General features: G+C 46.4%; 1 protein-coding gene across 1 annotated transcript in view; it reads left to right on the forward strand.

Annotated features, from left to right (window-relative positions):
• The first annotated feature begins 319 nt into the window (after positions 1-319).
• The window catches only part of Dnah8 (dynein axonemal heavy chain 8), a 225,385-nt gene continuing 198,895 nt past the window's right edge, over positions 320-26,809 (forward strand). The window contains exons 1-8 of the mRNA XM_040732039.1: positions 320-523; positions 11,435-11,951; positions 12,154-12,288; positions 16,112-16,196; positions 17,577-17,728; positions 19,724-19,913; positions 20,895-21,058; positions 23,457-23,633. Coding sequence (XP_040587973.1) covers positions 11,475-11,951; positions 12,154-12,288; positions 16,112-16,196; positions 17,577-17,728; positions 19,724-19,913; positions 20,895-21,058; positions 23,457-23,633 — 1,380 coding nt within the window. The 5' untranslated portion in view covers positions 320-523; positions 11,435-11,474. The remainder of the gene's footprint in view (positions 524-11,434; positions 11,952-12,153; positions 12,289-16,111; positions 16,197-17,576; positions 17,729-19,723; positions 19,914-20,894; positions 21,059-23,456; positions 23,634-26,809) is intronic.

Genomic DNA, 26,809 nt, shown 5'->3' on the forward strand with positions numbered 1-26,809 from the left:
GCCGGGCTACAGGACAAGGACACTGGGAGGGAGACTTGCTTTTCCTGACAGCCCCAAGCAGGGGCAGAATCGGGTTTTGTAAGTGCAAAACCATAAACACATCTGTGCCAAGTAACAGTTACCTTTTTTACCCATCAAGATTCAGGGAAGGTGGGGGGAGTGCTTTCCTTAAGTGTTCCATCATTGTCAACCAGCATAGAATGGAAGCTTTTTAGTCCAACCAATCAGAATAATTAGTTTTCTGTTGTTAGCAACGGCCATAGTGTTCTAGAGAACTAAGGGGCATAATAGAGTATTTCTGTTGTTGAAGGAGGAGGTTGGTCAACCATTGGAAAGTTCCCAGCTGCAGTAGGGCTAGGGAACCTTAACTTTGTTTCAACCCTACAGATAAAATGGAGTCTGGAGTTAAAATGGCAGCACTTAGGACAAGGTGCTTTTGCCTGCTCCCGTCATTCTAAGGACAAGAAAGACGAGAGTGGGAGATCTCCAGGGAATGTAAGAGTGAACTGTGTTTCATTTTAAGGTACACATAGGCAAATGAAAAGTTATTGTATTATTCATTGCTTATATATAGGTTAATGTTCTATAATACCTTTAAAAACTAAAAATGTAAGTACTACATGTACAAGCAGAAGGACATATTCTCGGGGAGTAGCAATTTAGAAATGGTCCCTATTTAAGAAACTCTGAGTTCCAATAACATCCAAACAGCTCCCCACCCCCTTGTTTTTGAGACAAGTTGTCTGGAACTCCTTATAGCTGAGGAAGACCTTAGACACCCGATCCCTGTGCTCTTTATTAAACCAATCAGAAGGTTTCTTGGCAGAGACATGTCTTCATAATGAAAAAAACAAACAAAAAGATTATCCCACAAACTTAACCAAATAATATCAGATTCTTCAGGGGACACAATTCAAACCTAGTATCAGGAATGTGTATCTGTTACTTTGCTTTCATTTCCCAAGACAGGGTTTCTCTGTGTAGTCCTGGCTGTCTCAGAACTCACTCTGTAGATCAGGCTGGCCTCGAACTCACAGAGATCCTCCAGCTGTGTGCCACCACCACCTGGCAAAAATACATCTTTAAAAATTAATTACATTTGGGGCTGGAGAGATGGCTCAGAGGTTAAGAGCACTGGCTGCTCTTCCAGAGGTCCTGAGTTCAATTCCCAGCAACCACATGGTGGCTCACAACTATCTATAATGAGATCTGGTGTCCTCTTCTGGCTTGCAGACAGACATGGAAGCAGGCTGTTGTATTCATAATAAATAAATAAATCTTTTAAAAAAGTAATTACATTTTACTAAAATGTTTCATTACTTGCTATCCCACAGCAAGGCTATGTGGCTCTAGTAGGACAATGACAGCATAACAGATTCTGGTAATCTGTTGCATTTACCCCATGATATCTAAGCATTTTAAGTAATCTGTTTGAACTTTTTATTTTTTGTCAGCAATGTAATATTTTGCCTACTCCATGAATCTCCAAACCAAACTCATCATGAAGTCACAGAGTTTTGAAACCTGGAAGAAAGTTAGAACATTTGTTCTTCATATAGGGACACATAGGAGTAAAGTGATTTCACAATTAGGGTTAGTCAACAAATTAATTACAGCTAAGTAGGACAATTCCAGGACTGAATCTCGGGTTTTCTGATAACCAGTTCAGTACTTTTGTTCACTACATTAGAATACTCTGCTAAACTGCTGCTAGTAACAGGGAACATAGGTTAGGCCATTTCCATGCACTACTGTGCTAAGTGCTTTCTATATACACCCCCTGGTGTTTTCTAGGACATTGACCTCTCAAGGTCTAGGGCACTTAATGTCTTACACATATACAAGTGTCATGGCAGTGGATGCTTGAGGCAATCCGGTCACGTTGTGTATGAAGGTGGGAAGCAGAGAGAGATGAATGCTGATGGACCTCTGCCCATGGAACGGTGTCTCCCACAAGTAGAGTGTGTGTGTGTGTGTGTGTGTGTGTGTGTGTGTGTGTGTGTGTGTGATATATACTATCACAAGCTACATGGTGTTTACTGTCTTATGCCTCAAGAGAGCTCTGTTTTATTTGGAGTTTTCCTATGTCTGGGGCATCCCAAGAGTGCCCTGATTTGGCAGTGATCCATGAACCTAGTTTTCTGCCAAACCTAATGAAGCTATTGTATGAATCCTGGTGCCTACCAACACAATACAGCAACACGAATCTCCCAAACAAAACTCTGTCTCTGTTTAGTCTTATTTCTTTTTAAAAGGTTTGTTTTTATTAATTATATGTTTGTGTATGTCTATACATGGATATGAGCAGGTGCCTGTGGAGGCCAGAAGAAGGAGTTGGATCCCCCAGAGTTGGAGTTATATACGTGACTGAGAAACCTCTCATCTGAGAATGAGATCTGAACTCCATCCTCTGCTCTCTCACTCTTAACAGCTGAGCTACCTACCCAGTCACTAGTATTATTTCTTTACTACATGTTTTCAAAGGAATAACTGATGGGGATGTCCTTCTGTATATATGTCTCTCTTATTGGTTGATGAATAAAACACTGTGTAGTTAAGGAATATGAATATATTTAAGACTATAGGGTATTCTGTTCAGTAATTTGTTTCTTAACTAGGTCAGAATATATATATATATGTATGTATATATATATATATATGCATCACTTGGAAAAATGGCAAGGAGCCAAGCCTCAGAAGCTTAATCCAAAAGAGGATAAGTTTATTCTACCAGCAGGACTCATAGCCTAGTAGATGGTGGAATGGACACATGGGTTCGCCAACATCTCTGCTACCAATGGCTTCAGCAGACACTGGACCAGAAGCAGGTGGCAGTCATGGAAATCTAAATGACTTGCTCTGCATCTTATATAGAGAACAATAAACAAGTTGGTTTCTGTGTCCTGGGAAGTGAGCACCAATTTCATCATGCAGTGCTTGCTAGGACCTTATTTCTGCTGTTGAGGTAGCATAGCCAGCAGCTCAGGCTCCCAAAGCCAGGTGTTGCAGTTGGACATAGTCTCTGTCCCATGGAGGGATAGCCTCTCCCTAAACTTCACACTCTACCTTGCTGCCTGGCAGCTCTTCCTGCCTTTGCCTTCTGGCTTATTTAAACTGATATCTGTTACAAGGATTCCCTTGGCTCTTGTTATCTCAAAGCAAAGAATTCAGTCAAGAGACGGCATGGAAGTAGTTTACGTAGCAAAGCAAGCATCCCAAAGAGATTGAAACGGGAATGTCCCAAAGGAGGACGACATCACAGTGAGTCCTGTGTTGTGGATTTGAAGTTTTTGTGACTATTTATGAGGTAGATGGCGATGGCATATTCATGGGTAAGGTGAATATCTCCTTTCCAAATCATAGTGAACAGGATCTCTTCTTTAAGATGATTCTTCCCAGGATGCTATAGGAAAAACCTACCAACGGGGAGAGGCTGGAACCATGATGTAAATATTATAATGAAGCTGTCTTAGATACTTGTCTAGTTACCAAGCAAGATATCTGACAAAGGCAACTGAAGGCAGGAAGGGTTCACTTTGGTGCACAGTCCCAGGGTTCACATCAGTCTGTGATAGTGTAAGAAGCTTGTCGCATTGTGTCAGAAGTTGGGAAGCAGAGAGAGACGGATGCTGACTTCAGCCAGTCAAGAATGGTGTCTCCATTGTGTGGAGTGAATATCCCACCTCACTTGACCTAATTATGAAGAAGGTCCCTCACAGACTTGGCCGGAGGCTTGGTCACTAAGTGACTGTAAATTCCATCAAGTTGACTCCATTTTGTGCTCAGCCTCCATGTTCAAATTCCTGGAAGATGAGTTCTCAGAAAACAACCCTGACTTGGTGACCCTCACCTGGAAATGTACATCTTAAGCATCTGCCTTGTTACGATAAGGATATACAAACTGCTGGGCTTTTTGTTCTTTGGCTTCTGTAAGTTGTTTACAAAGACACCCAAATGGCCGGTGGTGGTGGCACATGCCTTTAATCCCAGCACTTGGGAGGCAGAGGCAGGAGGATCATTGTGAGTTCGAGACCAGCCTGGTCTACAAGAGTTAGTTCCAGGACAGCCTCCAAAGCCACAGAGAAACCTTGTCTCGGAAAACCAAAACCAACCAACCAACCAAACAAACAAACAAAAAAAAACAAAGACACCCAAAGATTCTTTTGGTTTGCCTCGACCACTTAACTTGGCAGAACAGACCAGCTTTTTGCTTGCTTGCGAGGATATTGAAGGTCCTCTTGAGGTTTTCACCTTTAAAAACCCTTTGCCGTAGCAACCGTGGCGGTGGCTCATGCCTTTAATCCCAGAACTCCGTGGGCAGAGGCAGGCAGATCTGAGTTCAAAGCCAGCCTGGACTACAGAATGAGTTTACAGCCAGGAGCTATGCAGAGGAACCCTGTCTGGAAATACAAACAAAAACCTTCCTACCTGAGACTCGGCTTTAAAGGTGTTGTCCTGCTACCTGTAAATAATAAATCCTTTAACTGAAATTAAATGGAGTCTGTGGTCTTTATTCCAGGGGTCTGAAACTTCATACCACCATCACTCCCCTTCAGTCTTGCCAGCCTATCGCCAATCACTCACAGCAAAGTAACGCGACTAAGTAATTCAGTTCCTCAAGTGTAACACTAGGAATTTTAGGAAATGTACAACTCATAGAAGACACTGTTAGAAATTTACACAGTCCTATGCTGCTCCCCTCAAAGGTTTTCTTAGAATGCGCTCAAGTTACTGGCACACAGACACTGAATTAATTTTCTCTGAAAAAAAATTTTTTTTTTTTTGGTTTTTCGAGACAGGGTTTCTCTGTGGCTTTGGAACCTGTCCTGGAACTCTCTTTGTAGACCAGGCTAGCCTCGAACTCACAGAGATCCGCCTGCCTCTGCCTCCCAAGTCCTGGGATTAAAGGCGTGCTCCAGCAACGCCGGCACTTCTCTGTGTTTTTATGAGTGTAAAAAGGACCAGGGCCCCCGACCTCCCAGTTGCCATCTCCAGGTACATGCCCCTCTCTGCACAGAGCCCCCTAAGCAAGGTTTCACTTCTCAGACTGCACGCATGAGTTATCCGATGCGAAAGCCCTCACTTTGCAGCACCCCACAGCTAGGCACCCCACCGCGGGAAGCTGCCTCTTGCGTGAGCCAGCGCGAGGGGGCCTTCACCCAACCTCCCTTGCACTCCCAACGGCTGAGCCTGGGTGACAGCGGAGGCTGAGGGCAGCTCTACCAGAGCAGCCACGTTGGGGACCCACTTTGCTGGTCTAAGGTTCGAGACAGCCAGCCACCAGTTTGCAGGAAGGCGAGTAAGTGGTAGACGCAAAGCTTCGAGTGGCTGGTCCGTGTAGCAGCTAGCACCTGGGAGGTGTGCGGCTCCTGCCCACTCCCAATGGAATCGCCGCTACTTGTCAACCCCTGTCTCGGATGGGCATCTGCCTCCACGTCCTGGCCTGTTCCTTTTTAAAAATGAAAGTTAGGGAGGGGTTCGGAGTGAAGCACCTGGCAGTAAAGGCTTAGTGTTGCTTGGTTCGGGGGAGAAGATGAAGGAAAGAACCAAGGAGGGACCGGGAAGGAGAAAGATGAGAAGCAAGAAAGGACTGAAGGAAGGGTGGGTGGGAAGGAGGGTGGGAGGGAACAAAAGAGGGAGGGACCCAGAGAGCAGGAACCAGAGGCTGGCGAGATGGCTCAGTGGTTAAGAGTACTTGCTGCTTTTGCAGAGGACCCGAGTTGGGTTCACAGCACCCATAATCAGGAGCCTAAAACTGCAGCTCTGGTGTGTAAGCGTACGAAGATGGTCCAGTGTGCTCTTACTTTGGGAACACACACATACACACCTTAAAAAAAAAAAACAATAACAAAAAAGCTCCACAAAAAAGGCTCCCCTTCCAGGCTAGTTTTCTCTTCCTGAACTTAATCACTATTCTTCTGCAGCCCTGACTGCTCATCACCAAGGTTGCTGAGCTAACTGTGGCTTTTCTGGCTTCCCTGCATGTGTCCCCCATAGGATCCACTTTCTGCATAAAAACAGTCCTCATTCATCCCTCCCTTCCCCCCCCAGCTCTGCAGATCCCCTTCACATCTCATCTTCCTTGGAAAATATTTTTACCCAGAAGGTTTTCTGCTTGCCAACCTCTCTCAGCCTGCCTTCCTTCCTTCCTTCCTTTTAGTCTTTGTTGTTATTATTTTGTGAGTGTGGGTGTTTTGTCTTACATGTATATCTGTGCCTGGGTACAATGCATGCCTGGTACCCACAGAAACCAGAAGAGGGCATCGATCTCCTGGAACTGGAATTACAGATGGTTGTGACCCACCATGTAGGTCCTGGGAATCCATCCAGGTCTTCTAGAAGAGGATCCAGTGCACTTAACTGCTGAGCTGTCTCTCCAGCCCCTGAAACTACTTTCTACTGACATTCACCAACCTTGGCTATATTTAACAGTCTGTCTTGCCAGTTTGTGCATTTTGCTTTAGAGGGACTCCGTGGTTTTTAGATGCAGCTGTCAGGTCCAAAAGACAAATGGGGACAAATGGCTAACTGTGGTATCTGTTAGCATACCAAAATGCACACTGGCTTCCAGGCTCTCTCAGTATTGCAAATACCCACTAGAAAGTCCCTGCTGGCATTCCGACTCTTCTCACCCAGCTCCCTACCCTAAACTTCTCCAGCTCATGGGTGTTCCTTCTCTCAGCTTCTCATCCCTGTGTAACCCTGCCATACTGCCCTCTTGGCCGCCTCTGTATGGGCCCTCCTCTCTTATCTTCCTCTAGGTCTTCCAGTCTTCCTCTCTGGCCCTCCCTTCTTCTTCCCAGCTCATTCTACTGGCCGTGTTCAGTCTACTACTTTCTCTCTCTGTTCTGTACTCTCCCTCATATCTACAACAAAAACTTTCCTCTCGGCCACAGCTTGGAACAGTCACATCCTCACTTTGTACAGTAGCTGCAGCATCCAAACAAGCAGAGGACCCACAAAAATCAGGAAAGAATAATGCATTCATAGTCGGGGCTATAGGAATGGGTACCAGAGAAAACTGCTGGATGCAACTGACTATGCATTCATGCATGCAACATATAGGTATGCAGTTAGCGCCTCCAAATTGTGGGACCTTTCTACTTCCTATTGTCTAATAAAGCATCTATGTATCTATGTATCTATGTATCTATCTATCTATCTATCTGTCTATCTATCTATCTGTCTATCTATCATGAGACAGGATTCCCCTCACAGGATAGCCTGGAATTTTTAGACCAGGCTGGCTTCAAACTTGTGGCAATACTCATCCTTCAGCCTCCTGAATGCTGAGATTGCAGGTTTGAGCTACTTAGGCCTGTGCTTCGGGATATTTGATCACACTGTGAACACCAAGATTGTGTTATTTGCTGGAAAAAAAACCTATTTCTAGCTGTGGTATGGCTCAGCCCTAGAGCACACCTTTAATCCAAGAGCGTTCTACTTATTGTAAAAAGGATAAAATACATTTAATCGTAGTTCAAAAGGTGGAGCAAGCAACAGTTGATAGAAAGTGAACTAGAAAACAAAACAAAACAAAACACAGAGAGTAAAGAGGGAGTTAGGAGGAAGCAGAATGGAGGGACATGCAGTTGGAGGTTTTGTTTTGTTTGAAACAGCATAGGAGTAGTGTTTTGGGGATGTCAGCTGAGGAGGAAAGTCAGCTTGGTGCTTTCTCTGCCTCTCTGAGCTAGCAGGCTTTCACCCCAGCATCTGGCTCTATTGGTAAAATTGAATGACTGGGATTTTGTTAAAAAACAACATGTCTGGGTCAATTAACCCTTCTTAAGGTATGCATCTTAGAGCTGATAAAATGTTGTACTCAGATGTGTACACTTTATGATTTTTATACAGTTGGTATCATGCAATGTGCTAAATCTTGGCTTTCATGTGTGTTTATCTACTAATATTTATTTGTTTGCTTGGGACAGGATCCCTGTGTGGCCCAAGTTTCAATCCACAACCCTCTTGCCTCTGTTTTTCACTTGATATGGGTCCTTGGAATTGTACTTGGGCCCTCTGTACAAGCTGGAACATTCTTGACCTCTGATCCATTTCTTCAGCCCATAACAATATGTCTTAAAGACCTTTTCATAAGCTTTGTGTGTCTCTGTCTTGTTTTCCTTGTCATTAATATCAGTATTAAAATTTTACTGAGTAAAGAAAGGGAACATAGTACGTATCAAGTCCTTTATTAAGGGACATTGCCATTGTTTCTAAGGTGTTTTTCCTCTCTCTTGTTTTTGCTATTATACACACACACACACACACACACACACACACACACACACACACACGAGGACGCGCGCGCGCACACACATCAATAAACACTTATGTAATGCATATGGATAGTAAATTAATTTCTATTTGTGAGATTATTTTCTTTTTCAGTTATACAACCTGCTAAAAGTTTCAGCACAGTTTTAAAAATATCGTGTGTGTGTGTGTGTGTGTGTGTGTGTGTGTGTGTGTGTGTATGTGTATGTGTGTGTGACTCTCCAGGTGCTTGTGAAGTCCAGAAGGCAGCTTCGGATCCCCTGAGACTAGACTTATAAGCGTTACAGCTTACAAGAGATATAAATGAGCCACCACCCTATGGGTATTGAGCAGTAAACCTCAGTTCTCTAAGAGCAGCAAGTACTCTTATACGCAGACCCATCTCTGCAACACCCCAGGGAAAGGAATTGTAAGTAGCAACATGGAATGATTGATCAAAGCTTAGAAAGACCCCTACATGGACTGGAGAGTGGGCTCAGTATTGTAGAGCACTGGCACCTCCTGAAGAGGACTGGGGTTTGAGTCCCAGCACTCATGTGACTGCTCACAACCACCTGCAACTCCAGTCCCAGGGCTCTGAAGCCCCCTTCTGATGCCTGCAGGCATCAGGGACTCGCATGGTGAACAAGCAGGGCAAAAACACTCAGACACACAAATAACCAATAACGCTGGGCAGAGGTGGCCCACACCTTTAATTGCAGTACTTGGAGGCAGAGCCCGGTCTGGTCTACAGAGTGAGTTCCAGGACAGCCAAGGATACAAAGAGAAACCCTGTCTTTTTTTTTTTTTTTTTTTTTTTTTTGGTTTTTCGAGACAGGGTTTCTCTGTAGCTTTGGAGGCTGTCCTGGAACTAGCTCTTGTAGACCAGGCTGATCTCGAACTCACAGAGATCTGCTTGCCTCTGCCTCCCGAGTGCTGGGAGAAACCCTGTCTTGAAAAAGTCAGAAAAAATAAATCTAGAATAAATTAATTACTTAGCTAATTAAAGAAAGATCACTACTGTCTACATAACTGGGAAGACCCATGACAGTTCTGAGTGTTCATTAACACTAAGACAGGTAGCCAAAACTAGCGTGTCTGCACATCTCCTCTCACCCAGCTCTGAAAGCAGATGGATCTCAATTCAATTATCTAAATCACCAGGGGATAAACTGTGCTGGGTAATAACGTTTCCTGGAAATTTACTCTGTGCTTCCACTTAAAAAAATAGTATCCGTTTTGAGACGGAAAACTCACTGAGATTTACTGAATACTGCTTTCGTAACATATGATGATTCAATTTCAGCTTTTCTTTGAGAGTGTAAATAATAGTGGCTAATTAAGAGAAACCAGATAACTTGAGAATAATAGTCCTTTCCTCCCCTCTGTTCTCCTCCTCCTTTCTCTGTCTGTCTGTCTGTCTGTCTGTCTGTCTATCTGTCTCTGATGAAATCTTGCTGTGTAGCCCTGGAACACACTCTGTGGAGGAAGCTGGCCTCAAACTTGTAGCAGCCCCTCTGTCTCAGCCTTGTGGGTGCTGGGGTTATGAGTGTCACTGTGCCTGGCCTGGAAGGTAACAGTGGTCCTGCTCTCCCTTAATCTTCTCTTGTGGGATTGGGGATTGCCAAAGGCCCCATGCATGTTGGGCAAATGGCCTACCGCCAAGCTACATTACAGCCTGAGAGTTCTTTTTCATTTGTTTGTTTTTTGAACAGGGTCTTTCTCTATAGGCCAAGCTATCCTACAATTCATCATGTAGACCAGGCTGGCTGGGAACTCACAGAGAGATCAATCTGCCTCCCGAGCGTTGGGATTAAAGGTGTTCATCACTATTCCCGGCGCCTCAGTTCTTGTTTGTGCTGTTTTTTGGTTTTCTCTCGGGACTCCTGAAATAGAGTATCTCTATGAAGCCCAGCCTGGCTTTGAACTTAAGATCTTGTTGCCTTAACCTGTTGAATTCTAGGATTAGATGTGTGCCATCATACTAGACCAAATGCCTCAACAGTCACAGCAAGTTTTGTTTGGTTTATTTTGCTTCGTTTTTGTGTATGAACATTTTGCCCACATGTATGTCTATGTCCCATGTGCATGTCTGGTGCCTAGGGAGATTAGGAGAGGGTTTCAGATCCCCGAGACTGCAATTACAGTGTGAGCAACCATGTGGGTTCAAGGAATTGAACCTTTATCCTCCGGGAGAGCAGCCAGTGCTTTTAAACACTAAGCCGTCTCTCCAGCCCCTAGTTAGTTAGTTTTCTTTTTTAAAGATTTATTTATTTATCACATATACACCAGATTGAAAGATTGAATTGTAGATGGTTGTGTGAGCCACCATGTGGTTGCTGGGAATTCAAGACCTCTGGAAGAGCAGTAAGTGCTCTTAACCTCTGAGCCATCTCTCCAGCCCCTGGTTAGTTTGTTTTAGATTATTTTGTGTTTAACTAAGTGTCTGTGTGAGCATGCATGTGGGCGTAGGTGTTCAAGGAGGCCAGAAGGGAGCACTGAATCCCCTGAATTACAGGCACTTGTAAGCCATTCAGTGTGGATAATGGAAGCTGAAGTCAGGTCCTGTGCAAGAGCTGTATGCACAGACAGCCACCGAGTAGGAGGTCCAGCCAGAGGCAGCCACTTTCTGGGGACCCAAACCACTGAGCCACACCCCCAGTCCCTACTGATTTATATTTGAGAGGAAGGGCTCACATAGTTCTGGTCAGCCTCACACTCATTATGTAAGGTTGCCCTGAACTTTTAATCTACCTCTCAAGTGGTGGGTTTACCTCTGGCTTATAACTTATTCATTTTATTCGGTTATTTATTTTGTTTTTTTGGTTTTTATGAGACAGGGTTTCTCTGTATTGTTTTCGAGGCTGTCGGTACAGCCCGGCCTCGAACTCACAGAGATCCGCCTGCCTCTGCCTCCCAAGTGCTGGGATTAAAGGGACCTTCCTTTCTTACACAGCTCAGACCCACCAGCCTAGGGACGGTAGCATCCACAGTGGGCTAGGCTCTCCACTATTGATTCGCAATCAGAAAAACGTCCTATAGACCACTCTGCTGTAGGCAAACCATATTGCCACCCAGAGTGCGTCAAACTGACAGCCAAGATTAGTCATCACCGGGAGAAGTCAAAACACCTGATGGTCAAGGTACCTGCACAAACCTCACTGGAAATACTTTGCAGTTCTAGGTTTGGACGCTGAAGACCTCCAGGACGCTGAACGATGGAGTCCGAGGAAGGGGAGGCAGCGCCGCCTCCTCAGAGCGAAGAGGCTCCTCCTCCGACGGAAGAGGAAGCTCCGCCTGCTCCCCCTGAGGGAGACACTGCCCCGCCCCCTCCCGAGGAGCAGGCCCCGCCCTCCGAGGAGGACGCCGCCCAATCCTGGACGGGAGAAGACTCCCAGCCCACTCTCGGAGGAGAGGCCCCGCCCACTCCGGACACAGACACCACGCCCCTCTCTGCCCCAGGCCCGGCTCCTTCCGTGACCGACTACCGGAGTCTGATTCCCTCCGACGAGGAGATAACGCTGCCCGAAGATGACGAGTCGGGCAGCGTTGGCAGGGTCCGGCCGAGGATCGCCCCGAGGCCTACGCAGTCAGTGCTGTCGGATGGGCTTTCCCAGTCTTCCCGGCGGTCCTCCAAGTACCGCCGGAGTATGAGCGGCATTCCAAACCTCCAGGAGACCCTCAAGGAGAGACAGGTTTGCAGCCCATGGGCTTGCTGGACAAGTCCTGAAACTTGCCTCTGTTTTCTAGACAGGGCTTCTCTGTGTAACAGCCCTGGCTGTTTGTAGGCCAGGCTGGCCTCGAGCTCATAGAAATCCTCCTGCCTCTGCCTCCCGAGTGCTATATTTTCCTCATGCTTCACGTTTTTTTTTTTACACGTGTTTTCACTTCTTTTAGGCAAGATTCAGAGAAGCAAGGGAAAACCGGAAAATGAGAATTGACGTCACATACAAATATATATTTGAAATTCTAGCAGAGAGGCTTGGGTTGGACATGGCAACCGTGGAAGACCTAATTTTGGATTGCCCATCGGTAAGCTGAAGTCTTACCATCATTTGTGCTTTCCTCCCCCCCCTTTACTTGAGTGTGGGTGTGCAGGAACATGGGTGTACACGGACCTCGGGAGTGCTCCCCTGTCACTCACTGTATATATACGGATCTGGGGAGTGCTCCCCGTCACTGCACACAGACCTCGGGAGTGCTCCCCGTCACTGCACACAGACCTCGGGAGTGCTCCCTGTCACTGCACACAGACCTCGGGAGTGCTCCCCTGTCACTGCACACGGACCTCGGGAGTGCTCCCCTGTCACTGCACACGGACCTCGGGAGTGCTCCCCGTCACTGCACACGGACCTCGGGAGTGCTCCCCTGTCACTGCACACGGACCTCGGGAGTGCTCCCCTGTCACTGCACACGGACCTCGGGAGTGCTCCCCTGTCACTCTATATATATACACGGACCTCAGGAGTGCTCCCTGTCACTGCACACGGACCTCGGGAGTGCTCCCCTGTCACTCACTGTATATATACGGACCTCGGGAGTGCTCCCCTGTCACTCACTGTATATATACGGACCTCGGGAGTGCTCCCCTGTCATTCACTGTATATATATACAGACCTCGGGAGTGCTCCCCTGTCACTCACTGTATATATATATATGGATCTGGGGAGTGCTCCCCATCACTGCACACGGACCTCGGGAGTGCTCCCCTGTCGCTCACTATATATATATATATACACGGACCTCGGGAGTGCTCCCTGTCACTGCACACGGACCTCGGGTGTGCTCCCCTGTCATTCACTGTATATATATACAGACCTCGGGAGTACTCCCCTTCACTCACTGTATATATATATATACACGGACCTCGGGAGTGCTCCCTGTCACTGCACACGGACCTCGGGTGTGCTCCCCTGTCATTCACTGTATATATATGGACCTCGGGAGTGCTCCCCTGTCACTCACTATATATACGGACCTCGGGTGTGCTCCCCTGTCACTCACTATATATACGGACCTCGTGAGTGCTCCCCTGTCATTCACTATATATATACAGACCTCGGGTGTGTTCCCCTGTCACTCACGGTATATATACAGACCTCGGGAGTACTCCCCAGTCACTGCACGCGGACCTCGGGAGTGCTCCCCGTCACTCTCTACCCAGGAGATGTGTGTATTAAACAGGAGGCACCAGAGTGAACAACTGGATAGAAATAGGGATTGTTTGTTTTTTTGGTCACCAATGCTCCCAATCAGAGGGCACCTTGTGCTCAAGGCTGGCTTCGTGCGTGGACTTGTGAGCTGCGGAACTGCACCGGCTCCTGGCCATGGTTTAGTGACCTAATGCACTGTCTTGAAATAATCCCCCTTCCTCCTCTCATCTTTCTCCCCCGCTTCCCTCCTTCTTCCCTTCCTCCCTGCTCTTCCTCTCTCTCCTCTTCTGCTTCCTCCTCTTCTTTCCTCCCGTCCTTCCTCTTCCTGCCCCTGCTTCCTGCCCCTCTTGTGGTAGGAGGGATCTATCCCAGGACTTAATGCCTACACAAACTAGACAACTACCTTATGACTGAGCCAACCCTCCCTTCATCTTGAAGGTCTCAATATGCCTGCATTTTCAAGTCCCCCTGAGCCCCCCCTGCAGGCAGTCTTGACTATCAGCGATACTACGTTAACAGTAAGAGGATTCTCGCTGACGTTTTCAAGTTGTGTTTTCATGCCCTGCCTTCCTCATGACTATCTGGGCTCCTGTGGTAAACCCGGCAACATGTCTTCCTACACGCCACATAGAGGCCAGTGGGGCGATGACCATCAGACAGAAATGGGATTTCTCTGAAGGTCTCATGTCCCAGCCACCGTTCCTGAGCTTGCTTGGGGAGGAAACCGGATAGGTGATCATGCTTGTTTTTCTGCCTGAAAATTGCCAGGCCCTATTGGCTCCCTCCACACTGGAATCCTTGCACCTCTGCAGGAGGCGCAGCCACAGAGGTTGGGGCCTGCGCATGGCCTTCAGGGAAGCCCGACTGTGGCACTGGAGAGCCTGCCTGGGTGACTGCCAGCTGGATGTTTGGGCTTGCGCTCCCTGTTTGCAAGGAAACTTTCTCATCGGTTATCATGCCAGCACGGGAATGGGTGTGAGAGGAAGTTTGTGCGCGCACACCCTCTGTGTCATTACTTTTCTGTAGCTGTGATAAAACTCCGAGACCAAAAGCAATTTAGAGAAGAAAGGATTTATTTTGGTTTTACAGCTCCACAGGGATGGGGTCCGTGGTGGTGGCAAGCAGGGAGGCATGGTGACAGGAGCAGGAGGCTGACCCATCACATTTTTAATCCACATGCTGGAAGCAAACAGAACAGGAAGTAGGGTCAGGCTATACACCCCCCAACCTGCTTCCCACTGATGTACTTCCTTCAGCAGGGCCGCACCCCTAAAGCTCAGGCTTATTATTAATTAGCTCTTACTTTTTTTTTTTTTTTTTTTTTTTTTTGGAGACAGGGTTTCTCTGTATTGTTTTGGAAGCTGTCCTGGAACTTGCTCTGTAGACCAGGCTGGCCTCAAACTCACAGAGATCCGCCTGCCTCTGCCTCCCGAGTGCTGGGATTAAAGGCGTGCGCCACCAACACCCGGCTAGCTCTTACATTTTAAATTAACCCATATTTCTTATTTACACTCACACTCTGCCACGATTATAGGTACGTGCCACCATGCCCAACTGTGAGACAGTACCAGTACCTTTTTAAAAAGTGGGCTGGTGGTAGCTGGGGAGACAGTTCAGTTGGTACAGTAAAACACTTGCTCTCTAGAAGAAATGCCTGAGTTTACCCTTCAGAACTCATGTAATAAGCCAGGCAGAGTGGAGTGGAAACAGGCAAATACCTATAGCTGGCTGAGCAGCCAGTGAAGCCTTATGTAGTGAGATCCAGGTCAGCCTGTCTCAAGCAAAAACAAAAACGAAAAGGAGGTGGACCCAGGAGAATGATACCCTAGGTTTACCTTTGGTCTACATGCATGCATGCACGCATGCACGCACGCACGCACACCCCACATGCATGTGCATGCATTCCCCAAACCAGCCTTGCAGCCAACGAACCAACCAGCCAACAGAGCAAGTGTGCCGGCTGGTGTTTGTTGACTTGATACAAACCTGGATACACCCGGGAAGAGAAATCTCAAATTGGCCTGTGAGCACATCTGGGGGTGGGAATTTTCTGGATGGCTAGCTAATGTCGGAGGGTCCAGCCCACCATGGGCAGTGCCATCCCTGGCCAGGTGGGCCCAGACTGAACAGGACAGGTAGCAGAACAAACCAGGGGAAGCAAGCCAGAAAGCAGAGTGACTTCGTGGCCTCTGTTTCAGTTCCTTCCTCCACGTTCCTGCCTGGCTTCCCTCCATGATGGGCTGTAACCTGTAAGGTGGAAGAACACTGCTCTCCCCCGAGTTGCTTTTGGTCGTGGTGTTTCTCACAGCAACAGAAAGAAAACTAGGACGCCGAGAAATGAATTCACCTGTATTCTCACATGTTTCCTGCTTTTTGATGTGTCTATTTCCATCCCTGTCCTTCACTGCTTTCTTTTTATTTTTTATATTCGAGAGAGGATCTCTCTAAGTTGCCTGGGCTGGCCATGAATTCACTCAGTATCCCAGTCAGGCCTGGAACCTGTGATCTTCCTGACTCAGCTTCCGGAATAGCTAGGGTCCCAGACCTATACCACCAGGCCTTTCAGGAAGCTCTTTCTTATTTTCTCTATCTGAAAAGGAACAGTGATTGAGGCATGGGAAGCACTAGTGTAGGAGTTATTTCATCTCATTGGAAAGCCAGTATCATTTTATTGATCCCCATTTTTCTCTTTCATTTAACAGCTGGATGCATTCGGCAATTTTTTTGAGAAAGGTGGATGTAAGACACTGAAGTTTTTCTATCAGGAAGGAGAAGCACCAGGTCTTGGTAAGGGTATTTTCTGAGGGCCCTGGGCTGATTAATGTCGAAGTCCACCTGTGTTTCCTCTTGCACGTAGAAGATTTCCACTTCTACAGCAAAAACTTGACTAGAAACCTATGTTTTAAAAAAACAGTATTTAGCCGGGCAGTGGCAGATCACGCCTTTAATTCCATCCTCGGGAGGCAGAGGCAGGTGGATCTCAGTGAGTTGGAGGCCAGCCTGGTCTACAGAGTGAGTTCCAGGATAGCCAGGCCTGTGACACAGAGAAAGCCTGTCTTGAAAAACCATTTAAAAAATAGTGTTTAAAGGGGTTGGAGATGTCTCAGCTACTAAAAGCACTTGCTGTTGTTGCTGGGTTTATTTCCCAAGCCCCACATAGTGACTTACAAACATCTGTGACTCCAGTTCCAGGGGGTTTGATTCCTCTTCTGGCTTTCACTGGCATTGAATGCACATGGTACACAGGCACACGTGCTGGCAAAACCACTCACATACGTGAAGTAAAATAGATCTGTATCTTAAGAACACGCCAGGGCCATCAAGATGGCTCATCAGGTAAAGGCACCAGCCACCAAGCCTGGTGATCCGAGTTCCCTGTATAGGACCCACATGGTGGGAGCAGAGATCCAACTCCTTCAAGTTGTCTTAAGGCCTCCACATGCATGCTTTGACACGTATGTGCGCAAACACAAAATAAATGTAATAAAAATTTCCATTTTCAGAAGCAGTCATTGGAGACATTGCTGTGATGATTTAGGAAGAGATGCCAGAGACATTCCAGCCTCTATCGGGAAATATACTTTTCCATTAGAATGTAACTGCAGTTCCCTGGAACAGGTGGACCATTTTTTCCCATATGTTTTCAGACTACTAGAAGTAGTCACGTTGCCTCTTTGGAGCCCAGCAGCTGCCCCTTGTGGCTCTGGCTCAGTGTCTTGTGGCTGCTGCAGCTGTTAGTTGCAACATCTGGCTTTCCCATATTACTCCTAAAATAATTAACATGCAACCAGGTTACTATACCTTTGTTCCAATAACTAGGTACTTGGGTTGCCTTTTCTTTTTATTTTTTCCAAGACAGGGTTTCTCTGTGGCTTTGGAGGCTGTCCTGGCTGGGTTCCCCTTTCAGCTTTAAAGAGTAGTATGTATATGTCCGCGCATGTGTTGGTATGATTCAGGTACACCTGCATGCATGTGTGTATGGGGTATAGAGGCCAGAGGTTGACCTCTGGTGGCATCCTCAGGAATGCTATCCACCTACCTTGAGACAGGTCCTTGCATGGGCATACAGCTTACCTGGTAGGTTAGGCTGCCTGGCCGGGAAGCAGTCACTTACCAAGCCGGGTCAGTTCTGTGACTGTATGCTCAGTTCTTGGCATTTGTTTCCAGAATGTGGTCGAACTATCACTGGAGTACCCAAAGGGTCAAAAATGATGAGACTGTACATAGACAACGCATCTCCAGAAAAGCTAAAAGGACTGTGCATATTTTTTGTTCGCTGTCGTAACGAGGTTGCCATCAATGCTAAAAACATTTATGAGGTATGTTTTAAAACACTGGAAGCTAGTCGAGTTTCCCTAGTCCCTTTGTCTCCTTTCCTATATGTAGGACTCTACTGAGTTCCAAGAAAATGATATATTTGTATACTCAAACAAACTAAGGGATTGCATTATTATCCTCCTGTAGACACTGCCTTTAAAAGTTTATGTTTTGAAAATATTTAAAAGTTTATGTTTTTTTTGAGACAGGATCACATACAGCCCAGGCTGGCTTTGAGATGTGTGTGTGTGTGTGTGTGTGTGTGTGTGTGTGTGTGTGTGTGTGTATGTATGTATGTATAAAATCTCTAATGTCCTCAAACTCCTAACCTTCCCACCTCCACTGTTTTTATTTTTTATTTTTTTGACTTTTCGAGATAGAGTTTCTCTGTGTAGCTTTGGAACCTGTCCTGGAACTAGCTCTGTAGACCTGGCTGGTCTTGAACTCACAGAGATCCGCCTGCCTCTGCCCCGCAAGTGCTGGGATTAAAGGCGTGCACCACCACCATCCGGCCCGCTTCCACTTCTCAAGGGTTGGGGTTGCAGGCATGAATCATTGTTCTAATATGCTTTCTGTTGCTGCAAGAAAATGCCGGACAAAGGCGACTTGGGCAAGAAATGGTTTATTTCCCTTCCACTCCCAGAGAATAGCATAGCAACCGAGAAAAACTGAGGCAGGACCTGAAACAGACCATGGAGGGGCGCTGCTTATTGACTTGTTCCCTCATGGCAGGCTCAGCTTGCTTTCATAGATAAGACACAACCATCTGCTTAGGGGTGGCCCAGTGGATTGGGCCCTCCCACATCAATTAACCAGGAAAAGACTTTCAGCCATGCCCACGGGTCAGTCTGCCTGGGGTAGTCCCTCAGCCGAGCTTCCCTCTCCCCTGGTGACTCTGGCTTCTGTCAACTTGATAAAAGTGAGCCAGCACAAAGCCAGCCCTAAAGTCTGTGAAAGCTCACTGTCTTGGGCACCGCGTGCATGGAATTGCCATGTGTGCTTTCTTTAGGGACGCATTCACTTCTGTTTCTACAGTCTTAAGTGGTAGTTGCCACACCTACTCTTGGCTTAGTATTTTAGATTTTTTACTCATCTTAGGAGGAGAGGGAACTGACTTATCGTCTGGGGCCGGGCTGCAGCAGGATAGAATCAGCTAGTAGAGTTAACGTGGACCAGAATTTGCCTCCAAGCTGTTTAAAGATTAAAGGTGTGCACCACCATACCTGGCAAATTTAAATCTAAGAACTTTCTGTCCCCTCCCCCAGTCCTCCCTTCTTCTGACATGATTGCATTCCTTACTGTTTAGATAGGTATTTGTTCATATCGTAACTATGTAAATGTAATCACAGCAGAGGCATATAGTGTACCAGTGACTTTCAAAGTCATGTCAGTCAGGAAGAAGAGAAAATGGGCATATAGGAAGGGACCAGGACAGGATTGAGGACAGCCCAAAGATGTGTCCTCAGTGACCCATCTCTGCCATCTCCTACTTTGTACACTTTTTTATATAATTGTCTTCCTACGAAGGTGTTGGCCTTCATGAGGTCACCCTCTAGGGGAACACACAACATACACACCCGGAGGTAGGTTTCCCTAACCCCCTCAGCACCTTGCAAATTGACGAGGACCCGGGTTCAATTCGCTGCACCCACACAAGCAGCTCACAACTGTCTGTAACTCCAGTTCCAGGGGACCCAATAGCCTCACACAGGCGTCCATGCAGGCAAAACACCCAATGTACATGAAATACAATGAATACATTATTTCAAAGAAAAGTACAGAGGAAAACATGTCCAGGGAGACCTGGTGGGAATGCACAGAATAGGGCCAAATGTAAGATGGTTGGTGTTAGAGTTCTAACATTCGTAAGCACTTGACCCTTTCCCAGTGGTTTACAAACTGCATCAACTGTCCACTGCAGGTGAAAAATAGCTTATGATGTTTTTCTCAATTCCTTAATGGACTTAACGTATGACAGTTGAATACCACCCTTTCAGGATGTGCTGTTTACCGTCTTGGATGCATCAAAAGGACTCTTAAAAGGGATCAAGAATATGTTGCAATACATATTTCTCCCAGCTATTCTTGCAACGAACAACTGGGGCGCATTAAACCAGTCCAAGCAGGGTGAATCTGAGAAACATATTTTCACAGAAACCATCAACAGATATCTTTCATTTTTAGATGGTAAGTGTAAGATTTCATGTTTGGTCAACAACTCAACATGAGACTGTTAGCTGCAAGGTACGTTACTGAAAACACGGTTTATAGAAGGGGTTTCCAAAAGGAGATGGCAGTGAAAGTCACCAGGAGACCTGGAGACAAGGTAGAAAAACATGAGAACCCCGGGTTACTGGGAAGTTCTGCAGGTGAAAGGGTAAGGGTAATCTCTTCTTGTTTTTAATAAAAAATTTCCCACTAAAAACATATGTACTTACTCTGGAGAGATGGCTCAGCAGTTAAGAGCATTTGCTGCTCTTGTAGAAGACCCAGGCTTGGTTTCCAGCACCCACACGGCAGCTCACAACCACCCGTAATTCCAGTTCCAGAGGATGCCCCCTTTTGGTCTCCGTGGGTACTGCATACATTCAGTGCATGTACATATACTCAGGCATACACATACATGTACACATAAAATAAATATTTTAAAATGTGCTTTACAGTGATTTCTTTGAAACGTGCTTTTATCACTTAATGTAAAAATGTACAATTTGATTCATGAGTCAAGTCACAACTTTTTTTTTCCCTTTTCCTTTTTGAGATAGGATCTCATACAGCCTTGTTTTGAAGTCCCTTTGTAACCTAGGATGGCCTTAAACTCCTGATCTTCATGGCCTCCACCTTCACAAGTCCTGGGATGAAGCCTCTATGCCTGGTTTATTTGGTGCTGGGGATCAAACCGAGGGTTTTGTACATGTTAGGTGAGCACTCTACCAACTGAGCTGCATCCCTACCCGTAGAATTTTATCCTTATAAAGCACTAGAGCTTACACTTTTCTGTAAATATTGCAGCTGGAAAGCACATCTTGACATTTAAAGTATGGGTGTTTCTTTATAATGTATCATTTTCTTTATAATGCATCGTTTTCTTTTTTATAATGTATCATTTTCTTTATAATGTATCATTTTCTTCTTTATAATGGGTCTTTGTGTTTTTCTTTCTCTTAGGCGCTAGAATAAGCATTGAGGGAACAGTGATGCTGAAGAAGGTGGACAATATCGACCTCTCCAAGCTGCATACCTTTGAAGAAGTCACAGCCGCAGCGAGCAATTCCGAGATGGTGCATCAGCTGGAGGAGGTGCTGATGATGTGGTACAAGCAGATCGAGCAGGTGAGGCCACCCCACTTTCCCTCAGTTGTGGGCTTGTGGCTCCTAGATAGGTCACTTTGTCCCTGATGACTTGTGTCTTGTTAATAATGTGCCTCATGAAAGACAGAGGGGGAAATGACGCATTGACGAGCCACAGAGACAAACACTGCATAAGTGCATCCTGGGTGACCAGTGGACGTGTTACTGCTGTCAGATAGGTTCAGCCTAGGCCTTTACCTATCAGCATTTCGGTGCCCAGTCCACAGCAGTGAAAAAACATAGTTTATGTCAGAATTGCTGGGGCAGTGGAGGTAGCTTATTCCATGCAGTGCTTGCCATGCAAACATGAGTACTTGAGTTCAGTCCCCAGCACCAACGTAAAAAGCCTGTTTGGTCAGATCATGGTGGCACGCACCTTTAATCCCAGCACTCAGGAGCAGGGGCAGGTGGATCCCTGTGAGTTTGAGGCCACCCTGGTCTACAAAGTGAGTTCAGAATAGCCAGGGCCACACAGAGAAATCCTGTCTCCATAAACAACAACAAAACGGCCAGATGTGTTGGCTTGCATCTGCATTCCCAGGACTGGGACAACTGAGGTTGACTTCTAGGCTCCCCATTCAACTTTCGTACACAAGGGCATGCATACCTACAAGCCAATGGAGATGCAGATCTTAGTCATAAGGGCAGAGCCCTCAAAATGTCATAACCTTCCAAAGTCCTTACCTCCAAGCACTGTAACCCTGGATCAGGTCTCAGCGTGTGACTTTTGTGGGGGAGCACCAGCATCCAGCCAATTGCCAGGCCACAGGTATCATTTTTCAAGCCCCTCAACATCACTTAACATTTCCTTTCGTCTATTTCCTGTTGGCTCAAATGCTTTTCACTCACTCTCTTAACTGATGCCCGGCAATCCTCTATCAAGAATTCATCTTTGGGGTCTGGAAAGGTGGCTCAGCAGTTAGGGACATTTGCAGAGGACATGAATTTAGTTCCCAGTATCCACACATTGCAGCTCACAGCCACCTGTAACTGCAGGTCCAGGGGAGCTGATTCCCTTCTCTGGCTTCCATGGGCACTACGCACACATGGTTCACATACATACATGCAAGCAAACACTTATATGTGTATAGTAAATCTTAAAGGAAGGAAGTGACCTCAGATGGCACAAAGAAAAAAAAAAGAAATTGTATTTCATTAGACTTTTCAGTATTTGAATTATATCAGCTATCCATTATTTAAGGAAGCAAAGAGGTTTAATCTTCCCTTAGTAAGTCATTTCTCCTTTTGCTGTTACAAAGGACAGTCATGCATATGCCAATAGCTGTCTTTGCTCAGACTTCGTTCTTGTGTGCTTAGGAGTCCCTTAGTCAGTGGAATCCCTCAGAGCATTTGAACATAGGGCTCTTATTGGATATTATTATGTCCTATAGTTATTATTGTAGTCTTGCTTTCAGTACTGTGATAGAATACCATGACAAAATATCTCAGGGTAGAGTGTTTGTCTAACACATATATAAGCCCTAAGTTTAACCCCCAGCATCTCTGTCTCTGTCTCTGTCTCTCTCTCTGTCTCTCTCTCTCATGCATGCACGCACTCACGCATGCACGCACACAAATCAGGGAGGAAAGGGTTCCCTTTCGCTCACAATTCCAGGCGACTGCCACCGCTGTAGGAAAGTCAAGGAATCTGAAAGAGGTAGTGATGTCGCATCCATAGTTTGGAGCAGAAAGAAACAAATGCATGCTTACTTGTGCTCAGCTTCCCTCCCTACCCTTTCGTAGTCCGGGGTCCTTTGCCTAGGGAATGGTGCCACCACGGTGGGCTGGGTGGGGCTTCCCACATCAGTTAGTGTAGTTAAGGAAGTCACCCACAGACATGCGCATAGATAGGCCAGCCTGATCTAGGCTGCTCTTCAGTGAGTCTGAAATGACATCAAAGCTACCTGGCACAGCGGTTAAATGGATTTATGTAGTTTCCACTTCTTCAAGCCACTGGTTATAGCTGGGGTTGTCAGACTGCCCTTCCGTCAGGTGTGTGATGCTGTCCTGGTGGACTTTGCACTGCCCTGAACTCTACTGAAGTTGAGCATATTAAATGGCTGCTTAGGCTTCTTTGCTGACTTGCCAGATCAGATCACTTGCTTAGCTTTTCTTTCGGAGGGCTTGGTGCTATCTCATTGACCGGCTGGACTTTACATGATGTTTGCCAGATCTTCATTCCCCCCTTGTGTCACGTCTTTTCATCTGGCAGGGTGTCTTTAGTGATACTGAAGTTTGAAACTTTAGCAGCTTTTACTTTTTTCTTGTTTTGTGTGTCATGAATGTTTTGCCTGCTTGCATGCATGCGCACCCCATGCCTGCAGTACCCCGGGCAGCCAGATGAGGGGGCTACAGGTGGTTGCGTGATACTCAATTGCAGGTCCTTATTGAGAGCGAGCAGATGAGAAAAGAAGCTGACGATTCGGGTCCACTCACCGAATTGGAGCACTGGAAACGTATGTCAGCCAAGTTCAACTACATCATCGAGCAGATTAAAGGGTCCAGCTGCAAGGCTGTCATAAATGTGCTAAACGTTGCACACTCCAAGCTGTTAAAGGTAAAAGGCCTTTCGTTGTAAACCTTAGAACAACTCACCAGAAAACCACCCTTATCACAATGCTTCTTACAATGGTTTTGGGAGATGGCTCTGAGGCTAAGAGTACAGGCTGCACTCCCAGACATTGTGAGTTCAGTTCCCGATAACCACATGGCAGCTCACAGCCCTCTGTAACCAGATCTGGTGCCTCTATTTGGTGCCCTCTTCTAGCACACAGGCCATGCATGCAGGCAGAAAAATAAAGAAACAAATATAGTTTTCTGGGCGTTGGTGGCGCATGCCTTAATCCCAGCACTTGGGAGGCAGAGGCAGGCGGATCTCTGTGAGTTGGAGGCCAGGCTGGTCTACAGAGTGAGTCCCAGGACAGCCAGGACTACACTGAGAAACTCTGTCTCAAAAAAAAAAAAACAAGAAAAGTTTTGGCATATATTTGGAGTATATACCACCTACATATGCCCCACGGAGGCCAAAATATTGGATCCCCAGGAGCTGGAGTTACAGGCAGTTGTGAGCCACACAACATCAAAGCTGGGAACCAAAGTCAAAGCAGCGAGCACAGTTAACCGCTGAGCCACCTCTCCAATCCCCGCCTTGAGCACTAAACAGGCAAGACTGGCTGGCTCTGCCTCCCCAGCTCTGGGTTGACACACATTCCATTGGTTTACTGATCTGGGTTCTGGGGATAAAATTCAAGTCTTCTCACTTTTGCAGACACTTAAATGACTAAGCTCTTGTCCCAGCCCCACCAAAAAAAAAAAAAAAGCATAATTTTTAACTTTTATTTTATTTGGTTTTTTCAAGACAGGGTTTCTCTGTAGTTTTTGGAGGCTGTCCTGGAACTAACTCTTGTAGACCAGACTGGCCTCGAATTCACAGAGATCCTCCTGCCTCTGCCTCCCGAGTGCTGGAATTAAAGGTGTGCACCACCAATGCCCTGGCCCAAATTGCATTGTTTTTGCATGTTCAAAATTTCATGCTTTCCTAGACATTATAAAGTGCACTGTAGATAGTTTCAACCAGTAGTTGTCCCCGCTGTGCTATAGAAAAACCAGAATGACTTCCTCCCGTCCAACTCTATTTGGGGGCCCTTTCTCGTCATCATTGACCACTGTCCCATTGTGTTCTGTGACATTAGATGGTTTCTCTGTCCGCAGCAGTCAGGGGTTTGGGTGTGTCAATCTTTGAGTTGGGCTGTCTTGTATACCACCATGGTTTCCAGCCAATGAAACCAAGATTTATCTCTGAGTTTCGACAGTTCATCTATGGAGTGCCATCCAGAGCAATGATCGTTTTTATTTTGAAGGTGTTTGGGGATTGTAAGTCAGTGCACGCTGGCTGGGGTGAAGAGCAGCACTGTGGAGAGGGCTCAGCAGCTAAGAGCGCTTGTGGCTCTTGCCGAGGACCCGGTGGTACCTGGTGCGGAAGAACCGTCTCTAACCCTAGTTCCCCGGGGATCTGACATCCTCTGGCCTCCTTGGGAACTGCTCACATGTGGTTGTCCAGGCATACATGCAGACAAACACCCCACACATAAAATAAATAAAGAATGAACCTTACAACAACAAACCACACAGAAAGATAAAAGCAAACGTTCTGCCCAGCATGCCCTTCCCCCACACCTTCTTTCCACCTCTTTCCCTGAAAGATTTATTTTTAATTTATGCATAGATGTGTTTTGCCTGCATGTATGCAGTGTGTATCACATGAGTGTCTGGTGTCTGCAGAAGTCAGAAGAGGGCCTTAGGGTTCCTTGGAATTATAGTTGGAAACGGTTGTGAGCTGTGGTGTGGGTGCTGGGAATGGAACCCAGGTCTTCTGCTGCCGCAGCCAGTGCTCTAACCACTGGGCAATCTCTCAATTGGCAGTTTAGCTTGATGCTTTCCAGGTCCTTTCCTTATTCTTCGTTTTCTTGAAGTTTCTGTTTCTCCGTATGAAAATGCAACGATGCTTTTTTTTCTTTAAACAGTGTAGGCAGTAGGTATAAAACAAATGCCATTTAGTCATGCCCCTCCCCCTGCCCCACTTCCCATGGTTAATTCTGGAAGACACCCACAGTGTCTTCCATATTCCCACCATGCTGACCCGCTGAGCTCAGAAGACTTCTCTAGTCCACAGCTTCAAGCTCTCCCGCCTTCTTCCCTCACGCCAGTGTGTCTGGCCTCAGAACCACATGGTCAGGGAAAACATGCTGTCATATGTGGACACCTTTCTCTAGCAGCCAGGCCACAACACCTACCCCTGGGGCTCAAATGACCCTTTCTCAGGGGTCACCTAGGACCATTGGAAAATACAGATATCTACATTACGATTCGTAACAGAAGCAAAATTACAGTTGTGAAGCAGCAATGAAAATAACTTTATGCTGGGGGGGGTCACAGCAACATGAGGAACTGTTTGTAGCATTAGGAAGGTTGAGACCCACTGCCCTAAAGCCTCTCTACAGCCTTCAGAATGATGCTGCCAGCTGAGACCCGAGTGCTGAAAACACGAGCCTTTGGGCCACGTCTCAGATTCAAAGAGCAACAGCTTCAAAGAAAATGTTGATTTTGCGAGTACTTTAAGTACTTTTTCTTTGAGCCATGCTCTAATAATGTGGCTCCCTGCTGAAGACCCGGAACTATTATACAATGTCATAAGTACCCGTCTTGGAAAAATCATTCTAGGTAGAAGCTGGTCCAGTCCAAGCCTTTAGACAGGACATTAATTACGAAGGAATAACTTTATTTTTAGCCAATCATTTAACAAGCTGATAACACCAAGTCTTAAGTTCCACAAGAAAAGGATATATCAGGGGCTGGAGAAATGCCTCAGTGGTTAAGTGCATGCGACTGCTCTTCCAAAGGACACTGGCTTGGTTCCTACATCCATACCAGGTGACTCACAAGCACATGGAACTCGAGCTCCAGGGAACCCGCCACCCTCTTCTGGCCCCCTCAGGTATCTGCAGCCATGTACCCTTCTCCAATATGTGCATAATTTAAAAATAAAAGGAAATCATTTTCCTCTTTTAAAAAAATTATTCATGTTTATTGGTGTGTTGTCTGCAGATACAGTTATACACCCGAAGAGGGTACAGTTATAGACAGTTGCGAGCCTCCATGTGGGTGCTGGGAATTGAACCTAGGACCTCTGGAAGAATAGCCAGTGCTCTTAACCACTGAGCCATCTCTTCAGCC

The sequence above is a fragment of the Mesocricetus auratus genome, unplaced genomic scaffold (assembly GCF_017639785.1).
Source record: "Mesocricetus auratus isolate SY011 unplaced genomic scaffold, BCM_Maur_2.0 Super-Scaffold_100027, whole genome shotgun sequence".
NCBI classification, from domain to species: domain Eukaryota; kingdom Metazoa; phylum Chordata; class Mammalia; order Rodentia; family Cricetidae; genus Mesocricetus; species Mesocricetus auratus.